This window comes from Coenobita brevimanus, chromosome 101, assembly GCF_032717465.1.
Source record: "Coenobita brevimanus isolate Jiangsu-jjx chromosome 101, ASM3271746v2, whole genome shotgun sequence".
Taxonomy (NCBI): Eukaryota; Metazoa; Arthropoda; class Malacostraca; order Decapoda; family Coenobitidae; genus Coenobita; species Coenobita brevimanus.
The window spans coordinates 59,104,229-59,131,409 of record NC_137054.1 but is presented as its reverse complement, the minus strand read 5'-3'; the positions used below and the strand labels follow the sequence as shown (position 1 = coordinate 59,131,409).

Here is a 27,181-nt window from a genome sequence, read left to right as displayed (position 1 = left end):
TGGAGGATGGGATGAAGGTGTACAGGGCAATGCTGGAGGAAAAGAAGAGGGTGGCCAAGCAGACTACCATCACTGCCTTCTTCAAACAGGCCCCCACCACACCAGCAACCCACAGAGGATCTCCCCAGCCCTCGACCAGCAGAGAATCTTCCCAGCTATCAACCAACAGAAAAACATCGAGGTCCTTCGCCTGACAAGGATGTGCTTGGCCCTCAGTGGTGGACCTTACCTCAAGCCAATTCCTGTCTCCCATGTCACCTGGGTCTCTACTGCAACACTTCACCACTCCATTGTTACCTTCCTCGCCCCAGCCTCGATCTCCGACACCACTTCAGCCACCGCCTCTGTCTCCCTTGCCACAACGTGAGCCATGGCATCTGTTTCCCTTGCTACCTTGTCAGTCATCACAGTGGTCTCCCTCACCACCTAACCAGTCATTGCAGCTGTCTCCCTCACCAACTCGTCTGTCAACACATTGCACCCCATTGCCACCTCGTGAGTCATCACATCGCACCCCATCACCAACCCTAGTGCCAGTGCATCAGTCTCCCAGTACCATCACCCCACCTTGCCAGGCTTCCCCTATCCCGACCCTCCCCTGGAGACAGGGTTTGAGGGCTTTGAGGAGGATGAGTGAGTGCTAGGGAGCACCACACGTCCCCTAGCCTTGGGGGAGATAGCAAGGATGATGACCAAGACCAGACATGGACTTGCAAGAAGTAAGTGATGAGAGGTGTTTAATATTTTCTATTTTTTATGATTTTTCAGATTTTATTTGCTGGTTTTAGTGAGCTATTTAAGTGTGTTAGGCTTAGGTTAGCTTCTTTTACAGCTGTTAGGCCATTTAGACTGGCTTTATACTTCTTTTTTGGACTCATTTGGGTGAGTTTAGGACTTGGTTGAGGGGGAGACACAAGGCTTAAAAATGCATCCCTATACTTTACATGTTAAATCATCCCCGATTTAAGATACCCTGCCTAGCGACGGGCTTTTACTTAACCAACTGCATCGTTAAATCTAATGATGCACTCGATGAAAGGAAAGACACATTTTATGAAAAGTTGCAAGAAGGAGTAGGAAGGGTACCTAGACATGATGTTTTGATCTGCGTTGGAGACTTTAATGCAGTAATGGGCTGTTCAAATGAGGGATTTGAGGCATGTATGGGTAAGATGGGAGTTGGTAGTAGGATGAGTGAAAACGGAGTGAGGTTTGGAAGCTTCTGTCTAGCAAATGACTTAGTCATCAGGGGCACACTCTTTCAGCATTGCAATATACACAAGACAACATGGGTGTCGCCGTGTGGAAAATATAAAAATCAGATTGATCACATCGCTATCAGTAGGAGGCATAGAAGTTCTCTGCTAGATGTTCATGTTAAACAGGGAGCGGATATTGGTAGTGACCATCAACTCAGCATTGCAAAAATAAGGTTTAAACTTAAAAATCAGAAGAAGGAAAAATCTGGTGTTGGTAGATACGATATTGTTAAGCTTAGAAGGGAAGGAGAAGAAAAGGAGGAATTCAGATTAGAATGCAGAAATAGGTTTTTGGTGTTGGAAACGTTGGAAGAGGGGTAGAGAAGTGTAGATGAGATGTGGGAGGATGTGAACAAAGTTTTGCATGAGACTGCTGAATGTACGATTGGAAGGAGACATAGCTTCAGGAGAAAGAAATGGATGTCAGAGGAAACGTGGGATATGATAAAAAAGAGAGGTGAGGCTAAATTGAGGAGAGAGTTGCAATGCGTTGATGAACGAGAGATTGAATTAGCAAGAGCTGCGTACTGGAGTTTGAATTCAGAAGTAAGAAGGTTAGCTAGGAGAGATAAAAGAAGATGTGTGGATGAAAAGGTTGCAGAGACTGAAATCTTAATAAACAAAAATGATGGACAGAGTCAAAGAATAGCATATGAATCGATTAGAGAACTGAGTGGTAATGCAGGTAAACGCAAGGAAATACCAGTTAGAGACAGGGAAGGAAATTTATTGACCAAAGATGGAGATATTAAAAATAGATGGAAAGAGCATTTTGAGACAGTTCTTAATAGACCAATACCACCAGAAGAGGATATACCGTCTGCTCAGGAAGATTTAAATATAGAAACAGGAGAGTTGAGGCTTGCAGAAGTGGAGAAAGCAGTAAAACAGTTAAAGAATAATAAGGCACCAGGGGAGGATGGTTTATTTCCGGAAATGTTTAAAGTGGAGGGGGATAGATTAATAATGATCTTGACCAAGCTATTCAATAAGATATGGGTGATGGGGTTACTACCATCAGTTTGGAAGAATGGTGTAATTGTTAAAGTTACGAAGAAGGGAGACCTGAGTGAATGTGGTAATTGGAGGGGAATCTCTTTGTCACCGATAGCTTTGAAAGTTTTCAGTAGAGTGTTGTTAAATAGGTTGGAGCCGGTGGTTGAGGGTATTCTGAGGGATGAACAGGCTGGTTTTAGAAAGGGACGTGGTTGCAATGATCAGATCTTTATAGTTAGGCATTTGATGCAGCAAGTTAATGAAATGAGAGTACCATTAAGTCTTTGTTTTGTTGATTTTGAAAAGGCTTTTGATAGTGTTTCGAGAGAGACTATGGGGAAGATCATGAGACATTATGGAATACCAGAGGAGTTTGTGAGGGTCATTATGAACATGCATGAGGACACATTTTGTAAAGTGATGGTTGATGGTTGTCTTAGTGATTCGTTTGAAGTCAAGTCCGGAGTAATTCAAGGTGGTGTTCTATCGCCTTTACTATTTATATTGGTCATTGATTACATTATGAAACGCGTTGGAACAGAAACCGGTGCAGGTATACTTTGGGGAGAGAACAGGAAACTTTTGGATTTAGATTATGCAGATGATATAGTTTTGATTTGTGATGGGCCAGAAGAGATGCAGAGAGTGTTGGACTGTTTGGTGAGTGAAGGTCGCAAGGTGGGTTTGGTTATTAATTGTGGAAAAACTGAAATAATCAATATGAATATGGAAAATGCGCGGGAATGTGTTATTGAAGGTATGGTTGTAAAGCAAGTTGATAGGTTTAAATATTTAGGTACTTATTTAGCCAAGGATGGTTCTTTGAACTTTGAATTCCAGGAAAGGTTAAAGAAGGCTAATCAGGCAATGGGAATGCTTAAAAATATTTGGAATAATAACAATTTCTCTGTGCATACAAAAATCAAAATTTATAAGGTAATGGTTAGGAGTATCTTAATTTATGGACACGAGTCTTGGTACAGCACAGTGACTATGGAAAATAAATTCTTGGTGTTTGAAAATAAAGCACTTAGAAGAATATTAGGAGTTAAGTGGTGGGAAAGGATACCAAATAGTAGAATTAGAGAAATAACGGGAGTGCAGCCGATCGATGAATATGTTAGATTCTCACGATGGAAGTGGCTAGGACATGTGTATAGGAGACAGGGAATAGTACGAGGTACACCAGGGTGGGTGGCACTTGGTAGGAGAGGTAGAGGAAGGCCAAAAGCGACGTGGGTGAGGACAATGAGACGGGAAGCTGGAGGTGAGTGTTGGGGAGATCTTGAGGAGTTAGCACAAGATAGGATGTGGTGGTGTGAGTTCATCGAGGCCCTATGCATCCCCGAGGGTGCCACAGGAAATGATTGATTGATTGATTGATCGTTAAATCAGGGTTTGCCTGTATACTCATATTTATCATAACAGTAGCTAACCCACTCCTATATTTCCTGAGGCCTTCAACATTTCAGCATTCAACTTATACACACCTGCCACCTTCCCCAACTGCATCATGCCTGTCCTGCTCAAAGTAGCATCATCAATCAAATGCCAAGGGCCAAACATTGGATCTGTTGACTCCAACCCTTCCCTGTTCCAGTCAAACTCCTCATTCAGCAACTGGTTATACTGCTTTCTCCATGCAAATTTCATGTCCCAACTCCACCACCACCCTTCCAGCTTCATTCTTTGCAAACTACTCAACCATGATATCCCTGTTTTCTCTCATCATCTGATATGCCACCTTAAATATCACATTTTTCTTTTCAGCACTATTTAGGCCATTCAGTAAACGTCTCTGAGTCTCAGACATTGCCTTGTGTATCTCATTTCTGGTCCTATGATTGGCAGTCAAGTATTCCTCTCTGCTACAACCCCTTTTCCATTCCCAGTAAAGTCTTCTTTTCTTTTTAACTGCTGCTTTTACACCCTCATCCCACCACCATGTTACCTTGGAGGGCCTGCTGTTCATCCACACACTGAATGGGTGACTCTAAAGAGACTGTTCTTAAGAGCTCTGTATTGCTTATTAACTCTTCTGTTTACAGCTCCCTGTTTGGTCACCACTCTACTAGTCTCACTATAGGAGGTATCCCTTACTGTCTGTTTTTTCAACTTCCACATTTTCCTCTTGGGTGAACAGGTCCTTTTCCTCACTACCTGCTCCTTTAGTACCATGTCACATGTTAGTAATCTGTGTTGAGCAGGTATGCTTCTCTTCCTATGAATAACATCCTTCACAAATCTCCTATCATTCCTCCTGACCGGGAAATAGTCAGTTTGGCTTCTGCTACCTATTAACTTATACGTATTAGTCTACTCACTGTTTTCTTAAAAACATGTTGCACACAGTCTTATTCACTGCCTCCCTGAACTTAGGTATCCTTAACCCCTCCACCTTCTTTGAACCATATGAGCATCTTCTGTGCACCTATTTGTATCTTTGAGCTGCTGCATATGCACCCATGTGACCATTTAAATCCCAACCTAAACTACATTCTTATCATTCCCTATACCACCAACCATACGTATCAAGTCATCCCAGATCTATCATTTTCTTCATCTTCTAAGCCAACCTGTGGAGCATATGCCAATACAAATGTAATCATCTGGTTACCAAACAATATTTTCACTGCTATAATCCTTCATTTACTCTCACTGTAGTCATGACACATTCCATCCACTTCCCCTCAACCAGCACAGACACACCACCACATCTGTTCACACTTCCCTTCCAAATTAGTTTATACTGTACCTACTGTACAGTCCTTCCCAACACTCATTCCAGCTGAACCTTCCCTGACCCTAACAAATGATCATCTTAAATCAGTTTACTGCGATTTGTTGTGATATATATTTACTGTTCTGGATATACAGTGTGTCCTGCAACACAGTTCTGACCAACATGGATTCGCTAAAATCCTCTGTATCAGTAATCATCATTTGGCTCACTGCAAGACCACATTTTCTCCTAGAAGGGAAAGTGATACCAAAATTGCCAGAGCAGACACTGTTACCTTGCAAACAACATTGTAAGTCATAAATCTGCAGCAAATTAAATTACTGTATACAATTATTCACTTGATTTATGCAGCAGAATATATCTACTGCAGCATTACTTTCTGTTCTTCTGGGCATGTTTACAAGTATGCCTGCAGTTACTGAATGATTCAGCATGGTACAGACACACTTGTTACCTTGCATACAACACTGTAAGTCATAAATCTTCAGCAAATTAAATTATACAATTATTCACTTGATTTATGCAGCAGAATATATCTACTGCAGCATTATTTTCTATTCTTCAACGCATGTATACAAGTATGCCTGTAGTTACTGAATGATTAAGTATGGTAAATAAATGAAATGGAAATGTCACAGCCAAGACAACCTTGCATCTACCAGGAGGGAAAACAGAATCTCAACAGTGAAAGTTATTTTTTTCTGCTACAAGCTGTGCTTTCAATGTTAAGATGGGTGATCTGGACTGTAGTGTGTGTATCAAGAACTGATTACTAAAAAGGCAAGCAAGATATGGGATAAATATGGCATTTAATGGAAAAATGATACTTTTTAGCATCATTTTGCAAATTTACTAAAGTACACCATACCAGGTAAAGCAATATAAACACCATTATTTGATTCCTGAAGGTAATTTAAAACTATTATGAATCTGGGAAAGTCCGATCATACTATCCATCCATCCATCATCCAATCCTACATTGCCCCATGAGGCATGTAGGAGCCCGGGGCTAGGCAGTTGGTACCGACGTTTAAGATGAGAGTGACCAGCCTCACTTATCCCTGAGTGGCATTACATGAGCAATCAACCCCAACCACCCCTTGGATATAGACCTTCATCGGTTCAATCCGACTGGAGCGCAATAATTACCCACGCCAAAATCTAGTTATATGGTTACTACCCAGCGTAGTAAATGGTTTCCTGGTGCACAGGAAACCATTTGGCTTGTCACTCAGTGTAAAGTCACCCACAGGCTGAAGGAAGTGGAAAGAATGAAGGAAAGAAAGACATAGACTAAATAGAAGTAAATTATCAGAGTACTTAATAAGAACAAATTAATAATGTACCATACCCTGTGAAACCTATTTTTATAATATACTTTTATAGCTTCATGTTGATTCTTATATCTGATTTATTCCTATCATACTCCAAGCATGATTATTATGCCACGTAATTAAACAAGTGACATCAGCAAGACTAGAACTGCACACATGCCAATGCACCATCAGAGTTTTCAGTTTACAGCAGCAAACCAATCACAGTAAGATCACTGGAACATCACTCACTTGAATGTAGTGGCGTTCTTGCCGATGTGTGAGGTTGAGGCCCTCCTGGTGGGTTTCATACTCCAGAAGGATGATCAAGAGACGTGATGCAATGAGAACATCTGAGCCCCACATGGCAGGAGTAACTGAACAAGCATAGTTCAGGTCCTCAGAGATTTTCTTTGCCAGGTAGGTGGTCACCTCTAAGTCCTCACTCTCAAGGCTTTCAAGCTGTAAAATGAATAACGGATTGCCACCTAATACCATAACACAATTTACACACATTTTCCACTCTTTGGGTTACAACCGGAACTTCAAAAAATCTTCATTATCTTGAAAATTTAAACTAAACTTATTTAACCACATTCTATAACCAGTTTCAAGCAACAAAACTCTAAACTAGGGGTTTGTAAATCATTTGGGGTATGCAAGAGGGTTTCCAAGGGTACTCTGACAACTGATGAAAAATCAATACACAATGTGCTCATTTTCTATCTACGTATAGCCAGATGCCTTAACCCCTTACAAGGTGGCTACAAACAAATCAACTCCATGTCACCCTGTCACCTGCAATTTAGCTGCCCTTCCCCTCAGCTCACAGCCCCCTCTCTCATATACCTCTCCATTCCATCCCTCCAGCTCATCCTTGGTCTCCCCCTCCCTCTACCCCCCCTACCTCACTTGCATACACTCTCCTTGTCAGTCTCTTGCTCTCCATCCTCTCCACATGGCCAAACCACCTCGATGTATTTTCCCTAATGTTTCTATCACTTCCACACTACAACGCTCCTTTACCTCCTCATTTGTCAGTCTCTCTCTCCATGTGACTCCACATGCTCCTCTCAAATAACTCATTTCCACTGCTCTCACTCTTAATTTGTGTTCTTCCAACAAGGTCCAAGCTTCACTTCCATTCATTAGAGTTGGCATCACAATACTATCATGCTCACTTCCCTAATTCTTATCACTGCTTTCAAAGGACCAGCAATCTTTCTTCCCTGTTAAACCCTTTCAAGCACTTCATCCTCTAAAGTTCCATCCTTACTCATCACACTACCCAAGTACTTAACTGCACTCACATTTTCCATTTCCTCACCATCCAGCCTCACTGTCCATTCAGTGACTTCACTTCTCTTGACGACCACAACTTTACTCTTTCCTACATTCACCCATGGATTCCATTTCTTACACACACTTCCAAACTCACTCACCAAGCCTTGCAGTTCCCCTTCATCCCCAATTAATACAGCAGCATCTGCAAACAACAGAACACGATGTTTCCAAATGCTGCCCTCTTTCATTTGTGGCTGCTCCAACATCCACTGGCCTACCTTGTATCTCTTCTATAACTCAATCCACAAACAGGCTGAACAACCATGGAAACATGACACAACCCTGTTTCAATCCAACACTCAGACAGAAAAATTCACTCAGTTCATCATCCACATGCACTGCTGCCCTTGTGCCCTCATACATACTTTTCATGGCATTCAATATCTTTCCATATACTCCATACATTCTTAACACCTTCTCCATTCCTTGTCTGTTCTCTCTATTATATGCTTTCTCCAAATCCATAATGGCTAACTTCTTTTCCTTCTTGGAAACTTTTCCACTAAAGGCTGAAGGATGAATATCTGATCTAAACAAACCTCTCTCCTTCTTAAAACCTCCCTGTTTTTCTCCAACTACTTCCTCTGTTATTTCCCTAACTCTATCAGTAAGTATCCTACTATACAACTTTCCTATTACACTAACAAGACAAATACCCCTATGATTATCACACACTTCTTTTTCTCCTTTTCCTCAATACAGCAGAATAATTATACCTGACTTTCAATCCTCCAGGACTCTACCTTCCTCCCAGGCCAACCTGCACATCTTCCACATCCATTCTGCTACTGTACTACCTCTCCCCCATGCTTCAGCATTTCACCACACACTCCATCAATTCCTGGGGCTTTTCCCATTTTGACTTTCTTCATAGTTTCTGTTGCTTTCATTCTACTAAACTCTTCCTCCTTTCTCACCTCCCTCCTTCTCCCACACATTCCCTAGCCATTTATATTCACATTATTTTCATTTTCCTTGATCAACAATTCCTTAAAGTGTTCTCTCCATCTGCTCACATTTTCTTCCTTTTCCACTAGTAATCTGCCATTTTTTTCTTTCACTCCCCTAATACCCTCTTTATCACCTTGTCAAACTCATAACTCCTTCCAGAACATTCTCTTACATTCCCTCCATTTACATTCAAATTCTTTCCAAACTCCTCATCCAGTCTCTCCTTTCTCATACAAATCTTTCTGCCTCTCTTCTCTACATATAACACTCTATTATGTCTCGCAACTTCCTCCATGCCTCTGCTTCCCATTCGCTCATTATATGCTTTCCTCTTTTGCACCACAGCTTGTCACACCTTTTCGTTCCATCATGTTGTTCCTTGCACCCCCTTTCGTCATCTCTTCACCTGACACACCACCTAACATGCTGCACAGACTCTTCTGTGAATACCTTGCACACAACTTCCACCTCCCCCATCTGCTCCAAATCATATTTACCCAATCGCTCTTCCACTTCTCTTCATCATCTTCTTGCAACCTTCCTACCCTCCTCATATGGACTGCTTCCTCCTGCCCTTTTCCCCTTCTATTTATCCATCACATTTGTACCCTGAATTCCACTTCCAACAAGTGGTGGTCAGAGTCCACTCCCCAACCTCTGTATAGTCCTGCATCCAGCATGTATCTTCTCATTCTCTCATCTACACACACACATAATCAGTCATTGCCTTCCATTCAATCTGTTCACCACCCACCCTCCTCATCACTTGCTAAGTATACCTGTGGTTCATTCTGTGCCTAAAGAGGATACTGGGTATCGCCCCCCCCTCCCTGCATGAATGTCCACTACAATACTACCATTCTCATCCACTTCTGCAGGCACACCTCACTCACCAACTACCCCATCCACCTTCACATTTCCTACTTTTCCATTATCTCCAATTAACAACACTCTCTCATTCTTTTCCTTTTCCATGCATGCTTCCACGTATGTCCAGAACTCTTCTTTCACTCTGCTCGCATGGTCTTCTGTTGATGTATATACACACACTATTGCCCATGTTTGTATTCCTAATCCATCCATCCATCATCCAATCCTACATTAACCCATGAGCAGTGTAACAGCCTAGGGCTAGGCAAGTTGGTCTTGACATTTAAGATGGGAGTGACCAGCCTCACTCATCACTGAGTGGCATTATGTGAGCAATAAACCCCAACCACCCCTTGGATGTAAACCTACACAGGTACTGTACTAATTTTATTAACATAATGTGGTAGGTGGGGGCACTCTCCATTCACTCACTCGATGTAGTGCTGCTTTGGGTGTCTGCCCTTTCCTCTCTTCCTTCCTTCCTCTTCTGTCTTTCTTTCCTCTTCCTTCTACCTGTGGGTGGCTTTACACTTCCTCTTGTCTTTCTTTCCATCATTCTTTCCTCTTCCTTCTGCCTATGGGTGACTTTACACTGAGTGACAAGCCAAATGGTTTTCTGTACACCAGGAAACCATTTACTGTGCTGGGTGGTAACCATATAACCAAATTATGGCACCTGGTGGTTGAGTGGGTAATTAGGGCACTCCAGTCGGCTTGAGCCTGTGTAGGCTTATATCCAAGGGGTATTTGGGGTTTACTGCTCATGTAATGCCACTCAGGGATAAATGAGGCTGGTCACTCTCACCTTAAATGTCAGGACCAACTTGCCTAACCCTGGGCACCTATGCTCCTCATGGGGCAATGTAGGACTGGATGATGGATGGATTCATGAGATTATACAGTAATGATGCCTGAGAAACTATAACATTTTCACCTTAACTTGGCCCACACTATGGTCCTTTCACAATTTACTTTATGTAGCTCAGTGGCAGACTGACAATACTACAGCTCTACATCCTTTCTATAGCACTCCTTCATTAAGTTCTTGCGTTTGTTTTTTGTTATAATTCCACAGTTACAACAGAGAAATATCAATTGTATGCCAAGTTAAAGTAAAAAGAAAATAGTTCCATAAAACACTAGTATCATTAACACTGAAATATAATATTGGATGCCATCATTCAAATACTGTGTTAACACTGACACAGTGTTGTAAAAATTTGTTAACACATATGTGCTTGAAAAAGTAATTACCCTTTAGCTAATTTTACAACAGACTGTGTGTTAATATTCTGTAACGGGCGAGTGTTTGTGGATTCAGTGCAGTGGTTATCGGGGTACAGGCCAGTGATCTAAAAATCAAGGGGTACATACTAGGAAAAAATTTGAAACTCCTCGGCCTAAACTGTTGGTGTTATTACAAAGAATTAAGACTAGCAATCCCCACAATAATATTCAGGGTTTCTTAATAACAACCTATGCATGCATGCATGATAACATTTGTACTTAGCGATTCCAGTGTAAAATAATGAGAACCAAAATTAATTGATCAGAAAATCCAAAACTGAACATCCTTGCATTTTGCTGTATAAGTTAGCTTACCAAGTCTCGCAGTTCAATGAAGGTGTCTGATACACAGTTAAACATGTCAGGTGGACCCCAGCCAACTTCCCTGTGGCAAATACGAGAGGCCTGGCCTTGAGCCCCATAAGGGCATGGTTGCAATGCTGTTCCATCAAAGGGAGTCTCCTCCCACCAGATCATCTCAGCGAAGTTCTTGGGGCAGCCATCATATACAACTGTGAAATGTCTAGGAATTAAAACTTTCTATGCAACTCAGGCATTATAACCATCCATTTCATCACCATTTTATCTCAATATCTTACCAGAGTGGACTGGGAGAAAAAAAAAAAATGCTATCTCAATAAGATTTGGAACATCATATACTAAATTATATAAGCTCCAGGAATGAGGTGGTACCCTTGATTATTTTCAAGGTTAAGGAACTTTCTTTCACATATAAAATTAATTACCCTTGAAAATACTCAAGGGTACCACCTTTGGACAATGACTGGACAATGAAAAATATTACTGAAAACAATCTACCAACAGTTCATCTAAAAAACAATAAATAATGAAAGCTGAAGCTGAGTCCCCACAATACCCCCCCCCACACACACAGCGTCAGTATCAACACCACTGTCTCCTTGCTCCATGATGGCTACCCTTGGCCACAACTGGCCATATCTAAATAGTATCTTTATATGAGTCAAACTCGGTACTAGGTTAAACTAAACGGGTGCTGTAATATAGTAGAGCAAGTTTAAGTAAAAGTGCTGTCCAAATAACAAAATACAGCTAGTAAGTGCGGGAATGCGCTGATCAAGCTTCAAGCCGTTTCATATACCACAGACAAATACCAAGGAGATTTATATAAAAAAAAAAAAAAAAAAAAAAAAAAAAAAAAAAAAAAAAATTACACCAGATTACTGGTGTCCTCTGTTCATAAAATATCTGTAACAGTTAGGCTTGAACAGCTGCGGGTTGAAATTTGGAGGGAAACAACTCTGGGGAAGCGGTTCCAGAGAGCTGCAGTTCGGGGAATGAAAGAATTCTGATAGGCAGAAGTTCTGCAATATGGCTGCGTGACATTTCAGTCATAAGCGTTACCAGATGCCCAAGTAGCACGAGGGAAAGCATGGAGAGGTGGCACCATGGACACAACTTCGTCTGAGCATTTGCCAAAATAATATCTGTAAATTAATGCAAGGGAGGCAACATTCCTTCTTACTTGCAGGGGAGGTAGTTTATTTGTAATGGCAGGGTTGTTAATAAGTCTAAAAGCTTTGTTCTGAATTTTATGTAGTTGTTTTAATGCAACCTCTCCACATCCATTCCACAAGGGTGAGCAATATTCAAGCTCAGAGCGCACATGACTCTTATAAATTATAGTTAACTGCTCATCTGCGAAGAAGTTAACGGACTCTGTACAATAATCCAAGTTTCTTTGAGGTGGTTTTAGCAAGAGATCTAACATGAGAGGTCCAGCTGAGGGCATTATTAAGTGAGATGCCAAGAATTTCAATAATTTTGGAGATGGAAATATTAGTGGCACTGAAGGTAATGTACGAATCTGGCAATATCTGTTTATTAGTAAATTGTATATATTTAGTTTTACTAGCATTAAAAGAGATAAGGTTGTTTTGTCCCCATTCACTGATCATAGATAGGTCTTGATTTATGGAGATGGCAGTACTGAGTTGAGAGGTTGAGATATTAGACTTTGTAAATGGGTGTCTGAGTGTGAATGAACTATGCAGAGTCATCTGCATATAAATGGATGGGATTGTGGGTGACAGATAAGAGATCATTAATATGAACCAGGAATAGGGTTGGCGCCAGAACTGACACCTGCGGCACGCCGGTGTTAATTGAGTGGAAATTGGAATATACATCATCTACTTTTACTCTTATTTTCGTCACTAAGATATGAAGAAATCAAAGGAACAAAACACGTTAGTCCATAGCAAGGGAGTTTGGAGAGCAGGGAATGGTGCCATACTCTGTCGAAAGCTTTAGAAATATCAAGAGCTACTGCATGAGTTTCTCCATGTAGATCAATTGATTGATGGATGGTATGAGTTAGGAGACTGAGTATGTCAATGGTGGATCTTTCGTGGCAAAAACCATATTGTCTATCACTAATTAAGTTGTTTGATTCAAGATGTTTAACAATATGCTTATTAATTAAAGTTTCAAATACCTTACCAAGATGTGACAGCTATTGGTCTGTAATCAGAGGGGTCAGAAGAACTTCCCTTCTTCAGAATTGGGTGGATATTGGCTTCTTTCCATGAAACTTGGGAATAAAGAAGTACGTATGCATAGTCTGAATAATTTAGCTAGAACAGAGGCAAGTTCAGGGGAACACTTTTTCAAAACAATTGGCGGAATTCCATCTGGGCCTGGAGCTTTGTTGGTAGGTAAATTGTCTAGGATGGATTATACGTATCTTGTCTGTATTTTAAGTAGGGCAATTTCTGATTGGAAGTCAGGTACAATTATTCCCTTGTACAAAGGAAAAGGGGAAAAAGAAGTGTGTGGTAATCATAGGGGCATTTGTCTTCTTACTATAATAGGAAAAGTGTATGGCAGGATACTTATTGACAGAGTTAGAGAAAGAACAGAGAAATTAGTTGGAGAAGAACAGGGAGGCTTTAGGAAGGGAAGAGGTTGTGTAGATCAGATATTCATTCTTAGATCTTTAGTGGAAAAGTTTCTAGAGAAGGGAAAGAAGTTGTATGCGGCTTTCATGGATTTGGAGAAAGCATATGACAGGGTGGATAGACAAGGATTGTGGAAAGTGTTAAGAATATATGGAGTAGATGGGAAGTTGTTGAATGCTGTGAAGAGTATGTACGATGGTGCGAAGGCTGCAGTGCGTGTGGATGGTGAACTGAGTGAATTTTTCTCTTTGAAAGTTGGGTTGAAACAGGGATGTGTCATGTCTCCATGGTTGTTCAATCTGTACCTGGATGGGGTAATAAAAGAGGTACAAGGTAGGGTAGTGGATGTTGGAGTGGCCCTGGTGAGAGAGGATAGTGTTTGAAAACTCCTTGTACTGTTGTTTGCAGATGATACTGTGTTGCTGAGTGAAGACGAAGGGGAGCTGCAAGGCTTGATGGATGAGTTTGGGAGAGTGTGTAAGAAACGGAATCTAAAGGTGAATGTAGGGAAGAGTAAAGTGATGGTCTTTGAGAGAGATGAAGTCAGTGAATGTACAGCGAGGTTGGATAGTGAGGAATTGGAAAATGTGAGTACGTTTAAGTACTTGGGTAGTGTGATGAGTAAGGATGGAGGTTTGGAGGGTGAAGTGCTTGAAAGGGTACAGCAGGGAAGAAAGGTTGCTGGTTCTTTGACAGCAGTGATAAGAAACAGGGAAGTGAGCATGGAAGTGAAAAAGTTACTACATGACAGTACTGTGATACCAACTCTAACGTACGGAAGTGAAGCTTGGACGTTGTTGGAAGGACACAAGTCAAGAGTGAGAGCAGTGGAAATGAGTTATTTAAGAGGAGCCTGTGGAGTCACATGGAGAGACAGGCTGACGAATGAGGATATAAAGGAGCGTTGTGGTGTGGATGTGGATGTGACAGGAAGCGTTATGAGGAACACACTGAGGTGATTTGGCCATGTGGAGAGGATGGAGGGTGAAAGACTGACGAAGAGAGTGTATGTGAGTGAGGTGGAGGGGGGAAGAGGGAGGGGGAGGCCGAGGATGAGATGGAGGGATGGGGTGGAGAGGTATATGTGAGAGGGGGGGTGTGAGTTGGGAGCAGGGCAGTGAAATGGCGGGGGACAGGGCGACTTGGAGGTGATTTGTTTGTGGCCACCCCAAACGGGATTGAGGCGTCTGGCAATAGATAAACAGATAGAATTTCGGCAGAGTCAAGTTCTAGTACTGGGACATTCTGGCTGGTATCATCTATGGTAGAGTTTCTGGCAAATGTACTGGCAAAAATATCTGCTTTCCCACACGGGTCATTTGTAATGTTGCCATCTGAAGATTTTAGTGAGGGAATGGAAGATGACTTCTTTAAGTTATTATTGAAAGAATTAAGAGCTGACCAGAATATTCTATTGTCATTACGGTTGTTCAGTAGTTCTGATGCTTGCTTTTGAAGAAAGTTTGATTTAGCTAGATTTAATACAGCTTTTGCATGATTTCTAGCAATTTTAAATTGAGAGAGTGATTCAGATGTTTTTTATTTTAAGTAAGAGTTATATGCTAATGACTTTTGGGCTGTTGCTCTGGCACAGTTGCCATCAAACAATTTTAGAGAGTTCGATCTTTTAGTGAACTGTTGATTTGGTATGAATAAATCCATAACAGCTGGTATTAAGTCGCAAATGTGGGACTGAGTGGAATTGGGATCACTAGAGAAGAAAGACTACCATTGAATGTCAGCAAGATAATTTCTAAATCCATCCCAGTTTGCCCTATCAAAATGCCATCGGGTCACCCAGACAGGTTCAGAACAGGGAGGTTTGGGGGGACTAACTAATGAGGCTTTGATGAGATTGTGGTCAGAGGATTCAAGTAGTGACAGTACAGTACCTCTATCTTGTATTGATCTGGATTATTTGTCAAGAATAAATCCAAGAGATGGGCATTATAGTCAGGATTATCAGGTATTCTGGTTGTTGCTGTACCAGCTGGGTGAGATTAAATGATTCACAAACAGCTCGCACCCTAGACCAGCGTCGTCAGCCCTGGAAGAATGCATTAACAATTCAACATTATGTAAATTAAAATCACCCAAAATGGTTATTTCGGTGCTAAGGGCAAGGTTAAGGTTACTCAACTGTGTGGATATGGAATCAAATACACTGGGTTCCGAATAAGCATTGGGGGAGTGATAAACTACACAAATATATTTGGTAATATTTTGACAATTTAGTTTATATAATGAGTCGATGATAGGGAGAGCTGGAGCTCCCGTTTCATCAGCCCTTGGGACTAGGTCCCGACCATCCCCCTTTGCTGAACTTTTTCAGTGTCTCAGTAACACAGAGAGTAGGCCAGCATGCTCTCCAGCATAAGTTTCTCTAACTATCAACACCAAACTACATGCACATTACACACCACACTTCCTTCTCAAAATTTAAAAAGAAAAAATGGCATCAAATAACATAGCCTTGGAGTCCCCAGGGGGGTGGACCATAAATGCCCCCACCTTCTGCCCCTCTCCTGGTGACGACTCAAGATGCCTGGAACCACTGTCTGACTCTCTTCTTCTTCATTTCTGCAACATTCGTGGCCTTTCCTCTAACTTTCGCTCAGTTGAGCACCACCTCTCCTTCTCTAAACCTCACCTTCTTTTTCTAACTGAGACTCAGCTGTCTGAGGCAACTGACAGCAGACCCTTTTCTGTATCCTCCTACTTTCTCTATACTCATTTCAAAGCCAAAGGTGGCTGTTGTGTATATATACGCAACAACTTATCTTGCTCTCGTGTTCCTGAACTTGATTCTTCCGAATTCTCTACACTCTGGCTTCGGCTTTCCTGTCATTCTCTGACTAAATATATCTGTGCTGTTTACTTATCTCCTAATTCTACTGACTATCAAAAATTCTTCAACTATCTTACTTCTACGATGGAACACATTCTATCCATTTCTCCTTTCTCTGAAATCTCCATTCTAGGAGATTTCAATGTTCACCACCACCTTTGGTTCTCCTCTCCTTTCACTGATCCACCTGGTGAACAAGCCTACACCTTTTCTATCCTTAATGACCTAGAGCAGCTTGTACAGCACCCTACCCGTATCCCTGATCGCCTTGGAGAGAGTTCCAACATACTTGACCTCTTCCTTACAACTAATCCTTCTGCTTACACTGTTAATCTTTTCACTCCGTTGGGCTCCTCCGATCACAACCTTATCACCTTAACCTGTCCTATCGCTCCAGTACGGCCTGCGGACCCTCCAAAGAAACGTCGTCTGTGGCACTTTGGAGCTGCGGACTGGGAGGCCCTCAGGCAGTACTTCTTTGATTTTCCCTGGAATGATTATTGCTTCCGTGGCTGGGAGCCATCTGGATGTGCCTTGCGCATTACAGAGGTTATTCTTTTGGGCATGGAAGCATACATTCCTTTCTCATATCCTCTGACTAATGCACGAAAGCCTTGGTTTAATCACGCTTGTTCTAATGCTGTCCGCAACAAGTAGAGGGCCTATAAAAGGTACCGGAGCCAACCCACCCCTGAATCACATCTTTTATACGTTTCTCCCCGGAATCGTGCTAAGTCTGTTCTTCGCTCTGCTAAAAATAATTTCATCCGTACTAAGTGCTCTCAACTCTCTAACTCGAATTCTTCCCGCTCCTTCTGGCACCTTGCCAAAAACCTTTCTAACAACTTTACCTCATCATCCTTCCCTCCTCTTTTCTACTCTGATGGTTCTGTAGCTATTTCTTCTACTGATAAAGAAGATCTCTTCGCTCAGACTTTCTCCTCCAATTCCATCTTAGACGATTCCGGTGCTGTTCCTCCATCAACTTCCCCCTTCTGGCTTCTTCATGGCTGACATTAAAATTTCTTCAGCTGATGTATTTTCTGCTGTCACAGGCCTCAATACTAATAAGGCATATGGGCCTGATGGAGTCCCTCCTGTTTTTCTCAAGAACTGTGCTTCTGTGCTTACACCCTGCCTAGGCAAACTCTTTCGCCTTTGTCTGTCAACTTGTACCTTTCCTTCTTGCTGGAAGTTTGCTCTCATTCAGCCAGTCCCAAAGAAGGGTGACCATTCCCAACCCTCTAACTATCGTCCAATTGCTTTAACATCCTGTATCTCAAAAGTTTTCGAGTCTGTTCTTAGTAGAAAAATTTTAAAGCATCTTTCCTATCACAACCTTCTTTCTGATCATCAGTATGGGTTCCGTCAGGGACGCTCCACTGGCGATCTTCTCACCTACTTTTCAGACTCCTGGTCATCCTCCTTTTGGGACTTTGGCGAAAGCTTTGCCATTGCACTTGACATCTCTAAGGCTTTCGATCAAGTCTGACATAAATCTTTAATTTCCAAACTGCCCTCTTACGGTTTCTATCCTTCTATCTGTGCCTTCATCTCTAGCTTCCTTTCTGGTCGTTCTATAGCCGCTGTTGTAGACGTCCATCATTCTTCTCCTAGCTCTATTAACAGTGGTGTTCCTCAGGGCTCTGTCCTATCACCAACTCTCTTCCTTTTATTCATCAATGACCTTCTAAGCTGTACATCTAACCCTATCCACTCATACGTTGATGACTCCACCCTTCACCTTTCCATTCGATTCCCACAACGTCCATCTCAGCAGTTACTTCAACAAACAAGGGATGAGGCTATGGCACACCTAATGTCTGACTTGGGTCATATCTCTAACTGGGGTAAAAATAATGTTTGTTTTTAATGCATCAAAGACTCAGTTTTTGCACCTATCAACCCGACAAAATCTTCCACAGGTATACCCACTAATGTTTGATAACATTCAGCTTAATCCTGCATCATCCTTGAACATGCTTGGGATTTCATTTACTTGGGACTTGTCTTGGAAAGATCATATTACATCTCTTGTAAAATCTGCTTCCAAGAGATTGGGTGTGCTAAGCCGACTCCATTCCTTCTTTACCCCAGGACAATTGTTGACTCTATACAGGGGTTTTATCTGCCCATGTGTAGAGTACAGCTCTCATGTGTGGGGAGGCTCCCCACATACAGCACTTCTCAATAGGGTGGAGTCAAAGGCTTTTCGCCTCATTAACTCTCCTCCTCTTACTGACTCCCTTCAACCTTTGTCTCTTCGCCACACTGTTGCATCTTTATCTCTTTTCTATTGCTACTTCAATGGTCACTGCTCCTCTGAACTGTCTGCATGCATTCCTCCACCCCTACGACAGGCGCGTAGTGTAGGACTACATAATAGATAGATAGATAAATAGATAAATAGAAGCAGGGAGTCAGATGATGAGAAGGTGTTGTATCTGCGAGAATCGAGCAGTGCTAAACATGCTTACACACTCTTAACACTGAGGAAAGCTGACGACAGCGGCCAGTAAGGAGATGATGCAGTTAGCTGTCAGCAGTCCTCTCGTGAACAAAGATCTGGTAACCATGCACACACATATACACACATACTCACACACAGGCTCCTTAAGCTTTCCATCCACGAGGAACACACGTGACACACCCCTGCTACACCAGATTTTAGGAAAGAGAGAGTAGAAGGAGACAAGCGACCCTAGAGACACGTCACGGAAGAAGGGCTTAGCGATTTGAGAGAGAGAGACAGATAGCGAGACAGGGAGGTAGCTACCGGGGACTTATATTTGTTCCGTGTGAGAGACTTGTTAATATTTCTAAGACAAATAAAAATAGTCCCATACTATTCTTTACCTCTCCTGTCACTACATGACATTTGGTGAGGAAGCTACTACAAGATATAAAAGCCGCTCGACCACAAGTCTAAAATATACTTCTCTACAAGTAACTACAAAGTCTTTATGACATTTGGTAGCAGCGAACGTATACGAACCTCGTCTACGAATCAACATTAAATTCCTACAAAATATCAAGATTGAAAACAAGAATATCTCTCTTAACCAACAACATCAGCTTCTGACAGTATTCTCTCCATCCAGCCCCCTCCGTCTCCCAGATCATCATGCTGATGCAGAGGTCAAGAGATCACACGACGCCTTGCAAGTAGCTTAACGACAAACCAGCAAATCTGCGGACATCGTCTCCGAATTAAAAGCAAATTTCTACAAAAGCAACCGAGACTACAAGATTAGCTTCAGTTCTACATTGAATCCTACAAAATACAGCCTACAGTGCAAACAGTCTACAAGTCTACGACGAATCAGCGAACTACAGCCATCTACAATCAACTACAATTAACAACTCTACGTCGTCTGTATAATCTTCTACATGCACCTACAAGTAGCGGCAGTCTTCATCCTACAACGAGTAAATCACTAGAGAAAAGGACCGAGAAAACATCGACATAGAAAAACGGAACAAACAAACGAAGAGTGAGACACGACTCACAACTCATCTTACTCACTCGTCTTCACTCAAGTTACTCATCGCTACTCATTCACTCACCACAGCTACCAGTGTGGGAAGCCGACGTCACCATGTGCTGAAATGACATCACAACGCGAGTCTGCCATGCCAAGCAACGTGTGACTGACACCAGGCACTTCTCACCCACTACTCATTACTCATTATTCACATAGCTCCTACTCATATTCACTTATTTTCACAGTTAAGTTGGAAATTCGACGTTCTATGCTGAGGTTTGCCTGGGACAGCCGTTAACCACTACAAATACCAGGCCATGGAGTTTCCTGAGTAATATCGTCCATCAACACACCACTAGAATTATCAAGAGATCTTCAATCAAACCTGTATTTTCTTCCGAGATCGACTTTTGTATCGACACACCTCTACGATCTGTATCAAGTGGGTAAAATTATACTTGCTCATTTCTTCTCAGTGCTAAAATTAGCTATATTCAACTTATTTACTCATCTAGTTTGCTAGGACATAAATAAACAAGAGGCGTATTTCATAACATCATATCTTAATGACAGGAATATTTTTGCCACCACCCACGTTAATACCAGATGACACACAAATTGCCACAACATCAGACTCACAATTAAGAGACAGCCCACTCCTTGTCCAACCCTCACCACACGCTAAAGATAAAGAAACAAATACGGGAGTTTCGGATGATGAGTGGGAAACCCCTTCAGACATAGAGAGTGACGACTTTGCAGCTGCCTTGCATACGTATGCCAATATACTTAACAGGGTTCACCGGTCCGGTCATACATATTCCACCATTCCCTCACATAACGATAAACACGTACAAGTTGAATTAACAGGGCAATCATTAAATATGAATCAAGAAACAAATACTGCTGATCTAAAAACCACACCTCACGTTTTTGTGTATCACGAGGATAAGACTGCCCCAAAATTCTCTGGCACAGACAAAGATCGCATTGATGTCATTTCATTAATCAGTCAGTGCGAACAAATGTTCATCAAGCGCCACATACTAGATGAACAAGAGAAAATTGCTATTTTTTCATCTTGCATAAGCCAGGAAAGATGTCCAGCAAGCAATTTATTGCGCTCCGATAAGCTACATCGTGCTAGGACATATGATGAATTTAAAACTGAATTTCTGAAGAAATTTTCTGGAGGTATGAACTTCTTGCCAGGTATAATTCCAGAATTACATAAAATTGTAGATCTTGTAAGAGAGCACACTACAAACCATGTGCTCAGTGAAATAACTGCTGATGTCTCCACAATCAAGAGAACTCTATTAGCTACTCTGGAGAATTCTAAGTGGATAACAGATGATGGAAAGATGTCCCCAGACCTCGTCATGGACATCATTGGTTATGTAGCTGCCTTGTGTAAATTACCTGATAGAACCCTTAAGATCGCCAAAACGATCGCGTACACCCCAGGAATGTGCTTACTAGACTTAATGAACGAGGTAGAGATGCAGTGCAGTAAAGCAGGTGTGGTCGACACACATGCACATTCTGGTAGAATCAGGGTACCTGAGACAGTATCAGCTGTGAAAACATCTACACCGACCCCAAACAGAGAACAAAATCGATCGCGACCAGAAATGAGGCAGCCAAAACAAACAAAGACGCCTAGAAATCGTTCCCACACGCCTTCCTACAGGCAGTTTCATAAGTTTTCGCGCAGCTCGAGCAGGTCTCGCGCCATAAACAAGACTTCTTATGGGAAATCACCTCGTAGGTCACAGTCAAGAGATAGGTCCATTCTGTGTCATTACTGTGCAAAACCAGGACACACGAGGTATGAATGCTTTATCAAGGCAAAAGAGGATAATCAAAAGACACAAGGATTTGGTCCTTACTGTAGGCATCATAGATACCAAGGGCACTGGACTAGTGATTGCAAAACAGTACAAAAAATTGTGTCTATGTTCAAATCGGGGGAAGACCAAGTCCCCTATTCCTCGCAAGTGCCCCAACCCCAGGCGTTCAGACAACCTGAACTACTGTGCGGGCGGGGTAGTGACCGTCAGACCAGGGGTGGGACTGAAAAGAGGTCAGTCCCAAGTAGCACCGTCTTGATGGTCTTGCTACACCCTCTAGGGCAGGAAGAGGCCCAAGGGCAGGAAGAGGCCCAAGGCTATGGCCTTAAAAGAGAAATAGACACAGGCTACGGCCTGACAAAGTGTGTAAAGGGGAAGGTGACCCCAGGCTCCGGCCTTAACACGCTGAGGAGAGAGAGAGTTGCCTGTGTGCATCCCTCTCCAGTTGTACTTTGGCTACGGCCAGAATACGGTCCAGGGTAGAGAGACCCTGCTACCGTACGTGTAGCGCTACCCAATTACGGAAGCGGCGACTGGGCCGGCCTCTCGCCGGAGCAGACGGGTGATCCCGTTTCTCCGTTAGTCGATTCCCGTACGGGCAGACACTCAGTTACGACTGGGGCACGTACCAGGGTGGAGAATTCCCTGACGGTAGGATCTGTCCGTATTGGAGAGAGTGCGGCCCTCGTGCCCCTCACTCCGGCTTGTTCCCTACTGCGGGAGGAACACCACGCTGACGGCCGCTTGCCTCGGCGAAAGGGCGACCCCGATCACCCTACTGGTGTCCCTCGCACGCCGGACAAGTTCACGGCACCAGCCAAAGTCCATACTAGGGGAAGTGGAGCCCCACCTCAGCCCAATGAACACACTCAGGGAACCACGAAGAGCGTGAGTCTCCCTCAAGCCTCTTTCCCTCCGGGGAGCCCTTCGTCGCCATCCAGGCTTCTTGGCCAAGCGGAGGCGTTAGAGTGGTGGCAAGGCCCGATTGCGGAGTTACCGCCCACACCCGGACGCTCCTTAGCACTGTTGGAGCCCTACAGGAGTCGCTGCCACAGCCCAGCCCTGACGGCGCCTCTCCCCCTGAGCACCTGCAGACCCCGGATGCCCAGGCCTTCCACCACGTTCCCGACGACGGCGACCTAGGCTCTCTCTCACGCCCCGGCAGAAGAAGAAGCAGGCCCGAATCCTCCGCCTGTTCGGTCCTAGTCCCGAGGGCCCCCGATCAGGTCGAGGCCCCCAGACTACGAGGCCTCCCTGCACCCCACCAGTGCGGCCCTAGGAAGGAGCCGCCCCTCAGGTCGAGGCCCTAAACAAGGGAACCTCCCTGGACAGTAAGTACTAGTGACCCAACTACCCAGGAAACATGGGTAGAACAGTGATAGTGACAGTGACCCCTAATACAGTGACAGTGATCCAATGCACAGTGGCAGTGACAAATAAAAGTTATGTTAAACAGTGATATCGGAGTAAGTCGTGCTTGAACATTAAACAGCTCAGTTCCCCCCCTCAGAAGGGAAGCGGGGAGTTTTCTGTGGAGTCGAAGGTAGGTGTGTGAACGAGCCGAAAGGTTAATGAAGTGCTTCCCTGCGACTAGGTGACGGTGTCGGATGTCGCCACACGCACCCTACCTTTATTATAGTATCATATCCCCCACAGACTCCCGATCACAGTGAATATAAGTGAGACTCCCCCGTTTATTATTATCCACCAGTGGCACGACCAGTGTTCTCGATTGACCATCGCAGTGAAGAGTTATCTCTCCTCAATAACAGTAACCCATATCCCTGACTGCCCTGTGCCCTGTGCAAAAGTAGATTGGATCCAATTATAAGTGTATTGTTGTATCTCTGTGTAATTGTGTACCAAATGTTGTGTATGTAGCGCTGTAAGGGATAGAATTTAAGCAATAGATGTGATTCGGTGTACTGTCTCTTTTTATGCCCTGTTCCTTTGTTAGTGCATTACATCCGGTCTAGCCAAAGGACCCCGTCCAGCGCTCGTGTTTTTACGACGAGAAGTCGCCTTAAAAACACAGCATTACACTGGTGGCAAGCGGTGGTCCTAGATCCGAGTAACGCACGGAGGAACGCGAAAGGGAACTTACAATGGCAGCTAAACCACACATCCAATTGCCGAGGTTCAACCCGGACCAGTGTGACATAAACATATATTTGGACATGGTCAAACCCCTCCTAGACATAGGGTTTGACTCTGACAGAGAAAAGATCGCTGTCATTCTACCTAACTTGGGTAAAATAATCACTAGTGTCGCACCAAAAGTCGTCCCAGAACTGTCATGGGACCAATTCTCACAAATAGTGAGACAGGCTTTCACGCCATCCATAGGCCGAGTTGTCGCTCTTTCTCAACTCGACGCCCTCACCTACGACGGGAACCTGGATGACACATTCACCCGGGCTAGGCGCCTCGTCAGCGCCGCCTATCTCGAGGCACCACCCAATGCCCGGGATATCCATACATTCAACGCACTGTTGAGAATCCTCCCCAGCATAGTCAGGGAGCATTTCTCAATCTACGACCCCTCAGGGGACATGGAAAATGACCTACAACTCGTCCGACGTCTGCTCGCCGCCCGCCCCACACCACAGCCACTCCACGCGGTGACACGTTTTCCTACAAGGCAACAACCCCCTTCCAAACCTAAACTGCCGCCACATCAGCCAGCTACTGAGCCGCCCACAGTCCCTAGAGCTTACCCCCAAAATAAGCGCTCAAACCAGAGGGAACAAGGAAACCTCATCACCATTAACCCCTGGGAATTCAAGGCTTGCAGCCGCACCTGCCCTCTACACGACATGAGGGAACAGCTCAAAGCTAGCAGGCACACCTGACCCCGGCCTACCAGACGGCCATCTCCACTACCTACCACCTCCAGTCACGGGGCCGTGACTTCAACGACGCGGAGGGTGGTAAAATGCCCGCCGAGACCGCCACAGGACCTCCCACCTCACCACCCCCCACACCACCGCCGAGCCGCCACCCCACCACCACCCCAGGAGGACACACAGGTGAGGCTAGTGACCTCGGGCAAGAGGGTCATCGGGACATCCCGGCCCTGAGCCCCTATTCCTCGCAAGTGCCCCAACCCCAGGCGTTCAGACAACCTGAACTACTGTGCGGGCGGGGTAGTGACCGTCAGACCAGGGGTGGGACTGAAAAGAGGTCAGTCCCAAGTAGCACCGTCTTGACGGTCTTGCTACATCCTCTAGGGCAGGAAGAGGCCCAAGGGCAGGAAGAGGCCCAAGGCTATGGCCTTAAAAGAGAAATAGACACAGGCTACGGCCTGACAAAGTGTGTAATGGGGAAGGTGACCCCAGGCTCCGGCCTTAACACGCTGAGGAGAGAGAGAGTTGCCTGTGTGCATCCCTCTCCAGTTGTACTTTGGCTACGGCCAGAATACGGTCCAGGGTAGAGAGACCCTGCTACCGTACGTGTAGCGCTACCCAATTACGGAAGCGGCGACTCGGGGCCGGCCTCTCGCCGGAGCAGACGGGTGATCCCGTTTCTCCGTTAGTCGATTCCCGTACGGGCAGACACTCAGTTACGACTGGGGCACGTACCAGGGTGGAGAATTCCCTGACGGTAGGATCTGTCCGTATTGGAGAGAGTGCGGCCCTCGTGTCCCTCACTCCGGCTTGTTCCCTACTGCGGGAGGAACACCACGCTGACGGCCGCTTGCCTCGGCGAAAGGGCGACCCCGATCACCCTACTGGTGTCCCTCGCACGCCGGACAAGTTCACGGCACCAGCCAAAGTCCATACTAGGGGAAGTGGAGCCCCACCTCAGCCCAATGAACACACTCAGGGAACCACGAAGAGCGTGAGTCTCCCTCAAGCCTCTTTCCCTCCGGGGAGCCCTTCGTCGCCATCCAGGCTTCTTGGCCAAGCGGAGGCGTTAGAGTGGTGGCAAGGCCCGATTGCGGAGTTACCGCCCACACCCGGACGCTCCTTAGCACTGTTGGAGCCCTACAGGAGTCGCTGCTGCAGCCCAGCCCTGACGGCGCCTCTCCCCCTGAGCACCTGCAGACCCCAGATGCCCAGGCCTTCCACCACGTTCCCCGACGACGGCGACCTAGGCTCTCTCTCACGCCCCGGCAGAAGAAGAAGCAGGCCCAAATCCTCCGCCTGTTCAGTCCTAGTCCCGAGGGCCCCCGATCAGGTCGAGGCCCCCAGACTACGAGGCCTCCCTGCACCCCACCAGTGCGGCCCTAGGAAGGAGCCGCCCCTCAGGTCGAGGCCCTAAACAAGGGAACCTCCCTGGACAGTAAGTACTAGTGACCCAACTACCCAGGAAACACGGGTAGAACAGTGATAGTGACAGTGACCTCTAATACAGTGACAGTGATCCAATGCACAGTGGCAGTGACAAATAAAAGTTATGTTAAACAGTGATATCGAAGTAAGTCGTGCTTGAACATTAAACAGCTCAGTTCCCCCTCTCAGAAGGGAAGCGGGGAGTTTTCTGTGGAGTCGAAGGTAGGTGTGTGAACGAGCCGAAAGGTTAATGAAGTGCTTCCCTGCGACTAGGTGACGGTGTCGGATGTCGCCACACGCACCCTACCTTTATTATAGTATCATATCCCCCACAGACTCCCGATCACAGTGAATATAAGTGAGACTCCCCCGTTTATTATTATCCACCAGTGGCACGACCAGTGTTCTCGACTGATCATCGCAGTGAAGAGTTATCTCTCCTCAATAACAGTAACCCATATCCCTGACTGCCCTGTGCCCTGTGCAAAAGTAGATTGGATCCAATTATAAGTGTATTGTTGTATCTCTGTGTAATTGTGTACCAAATGTTGTGTATGTAGCGCTGTAAGGGATAGAATTTAAGCAATAGATGTGATTCGGTGTACTGTCTCTTTTTATGCCCTGTTCCTTTGTTAGTGCATTACATCCGGTCTAGCCAAAGGACCCCGTCCAGCGCTCGTGTTTTTACGACGAGAAGTCGCCTTAAAAACACAGCATTACACAAATGTAAAGAAGAACAAGGTTAAACTTCACATAGGAGGCATGTTGGGAAATGAGTGTATCTTGATACCAGCGGTATGTGAGGATCAAAACGTTTCCTTATTTTTAGATACAGGCTCTCCAGTGAACTTAATAACACATGAAGAACTAAATAGAATTCTTAAAAATAAAAAGAAAGTAACTTTTCTGGATGAAGCTGATTTAGATTTATACACAGCAGATGGTCAAGAGATTACAGTAAAAGGTATGATAAGATTAAATCTCAGTTTCACAGAAACTACAAGACCATTCTCTGCATT

At 44.3% G+C, this 27,181-nt stretch overlaps 1 protein-coding gene across 1 annotated transcript in view; it reads right to left on the bottom strand.

Annotated features, from left to right (window-relative positions):
* Nucleotides 1–27,181, bottom strand: part of stan (Protocadherin-like wing polarity protein stan) — a 158,909-nt gene that overhangs the window by 60,122 nt on the left and 71,606 nt on the right. The window contains exons 15-16 of the mRNA XM_080284512.1: nt 11,079–11,275; nt 6,564–6,773 (exon numbers count right to left, since the gene is read on the bottom strand). Coding sequence (XP_080140638.1) covers nt 6,564–6,773; nt 11,079–11,275 — 407 coding nt within the window. The remainder of the gene's footprint in view (nt 1–6,563; nt 6,774–11,078; nt 11,276–27,181) is intronic.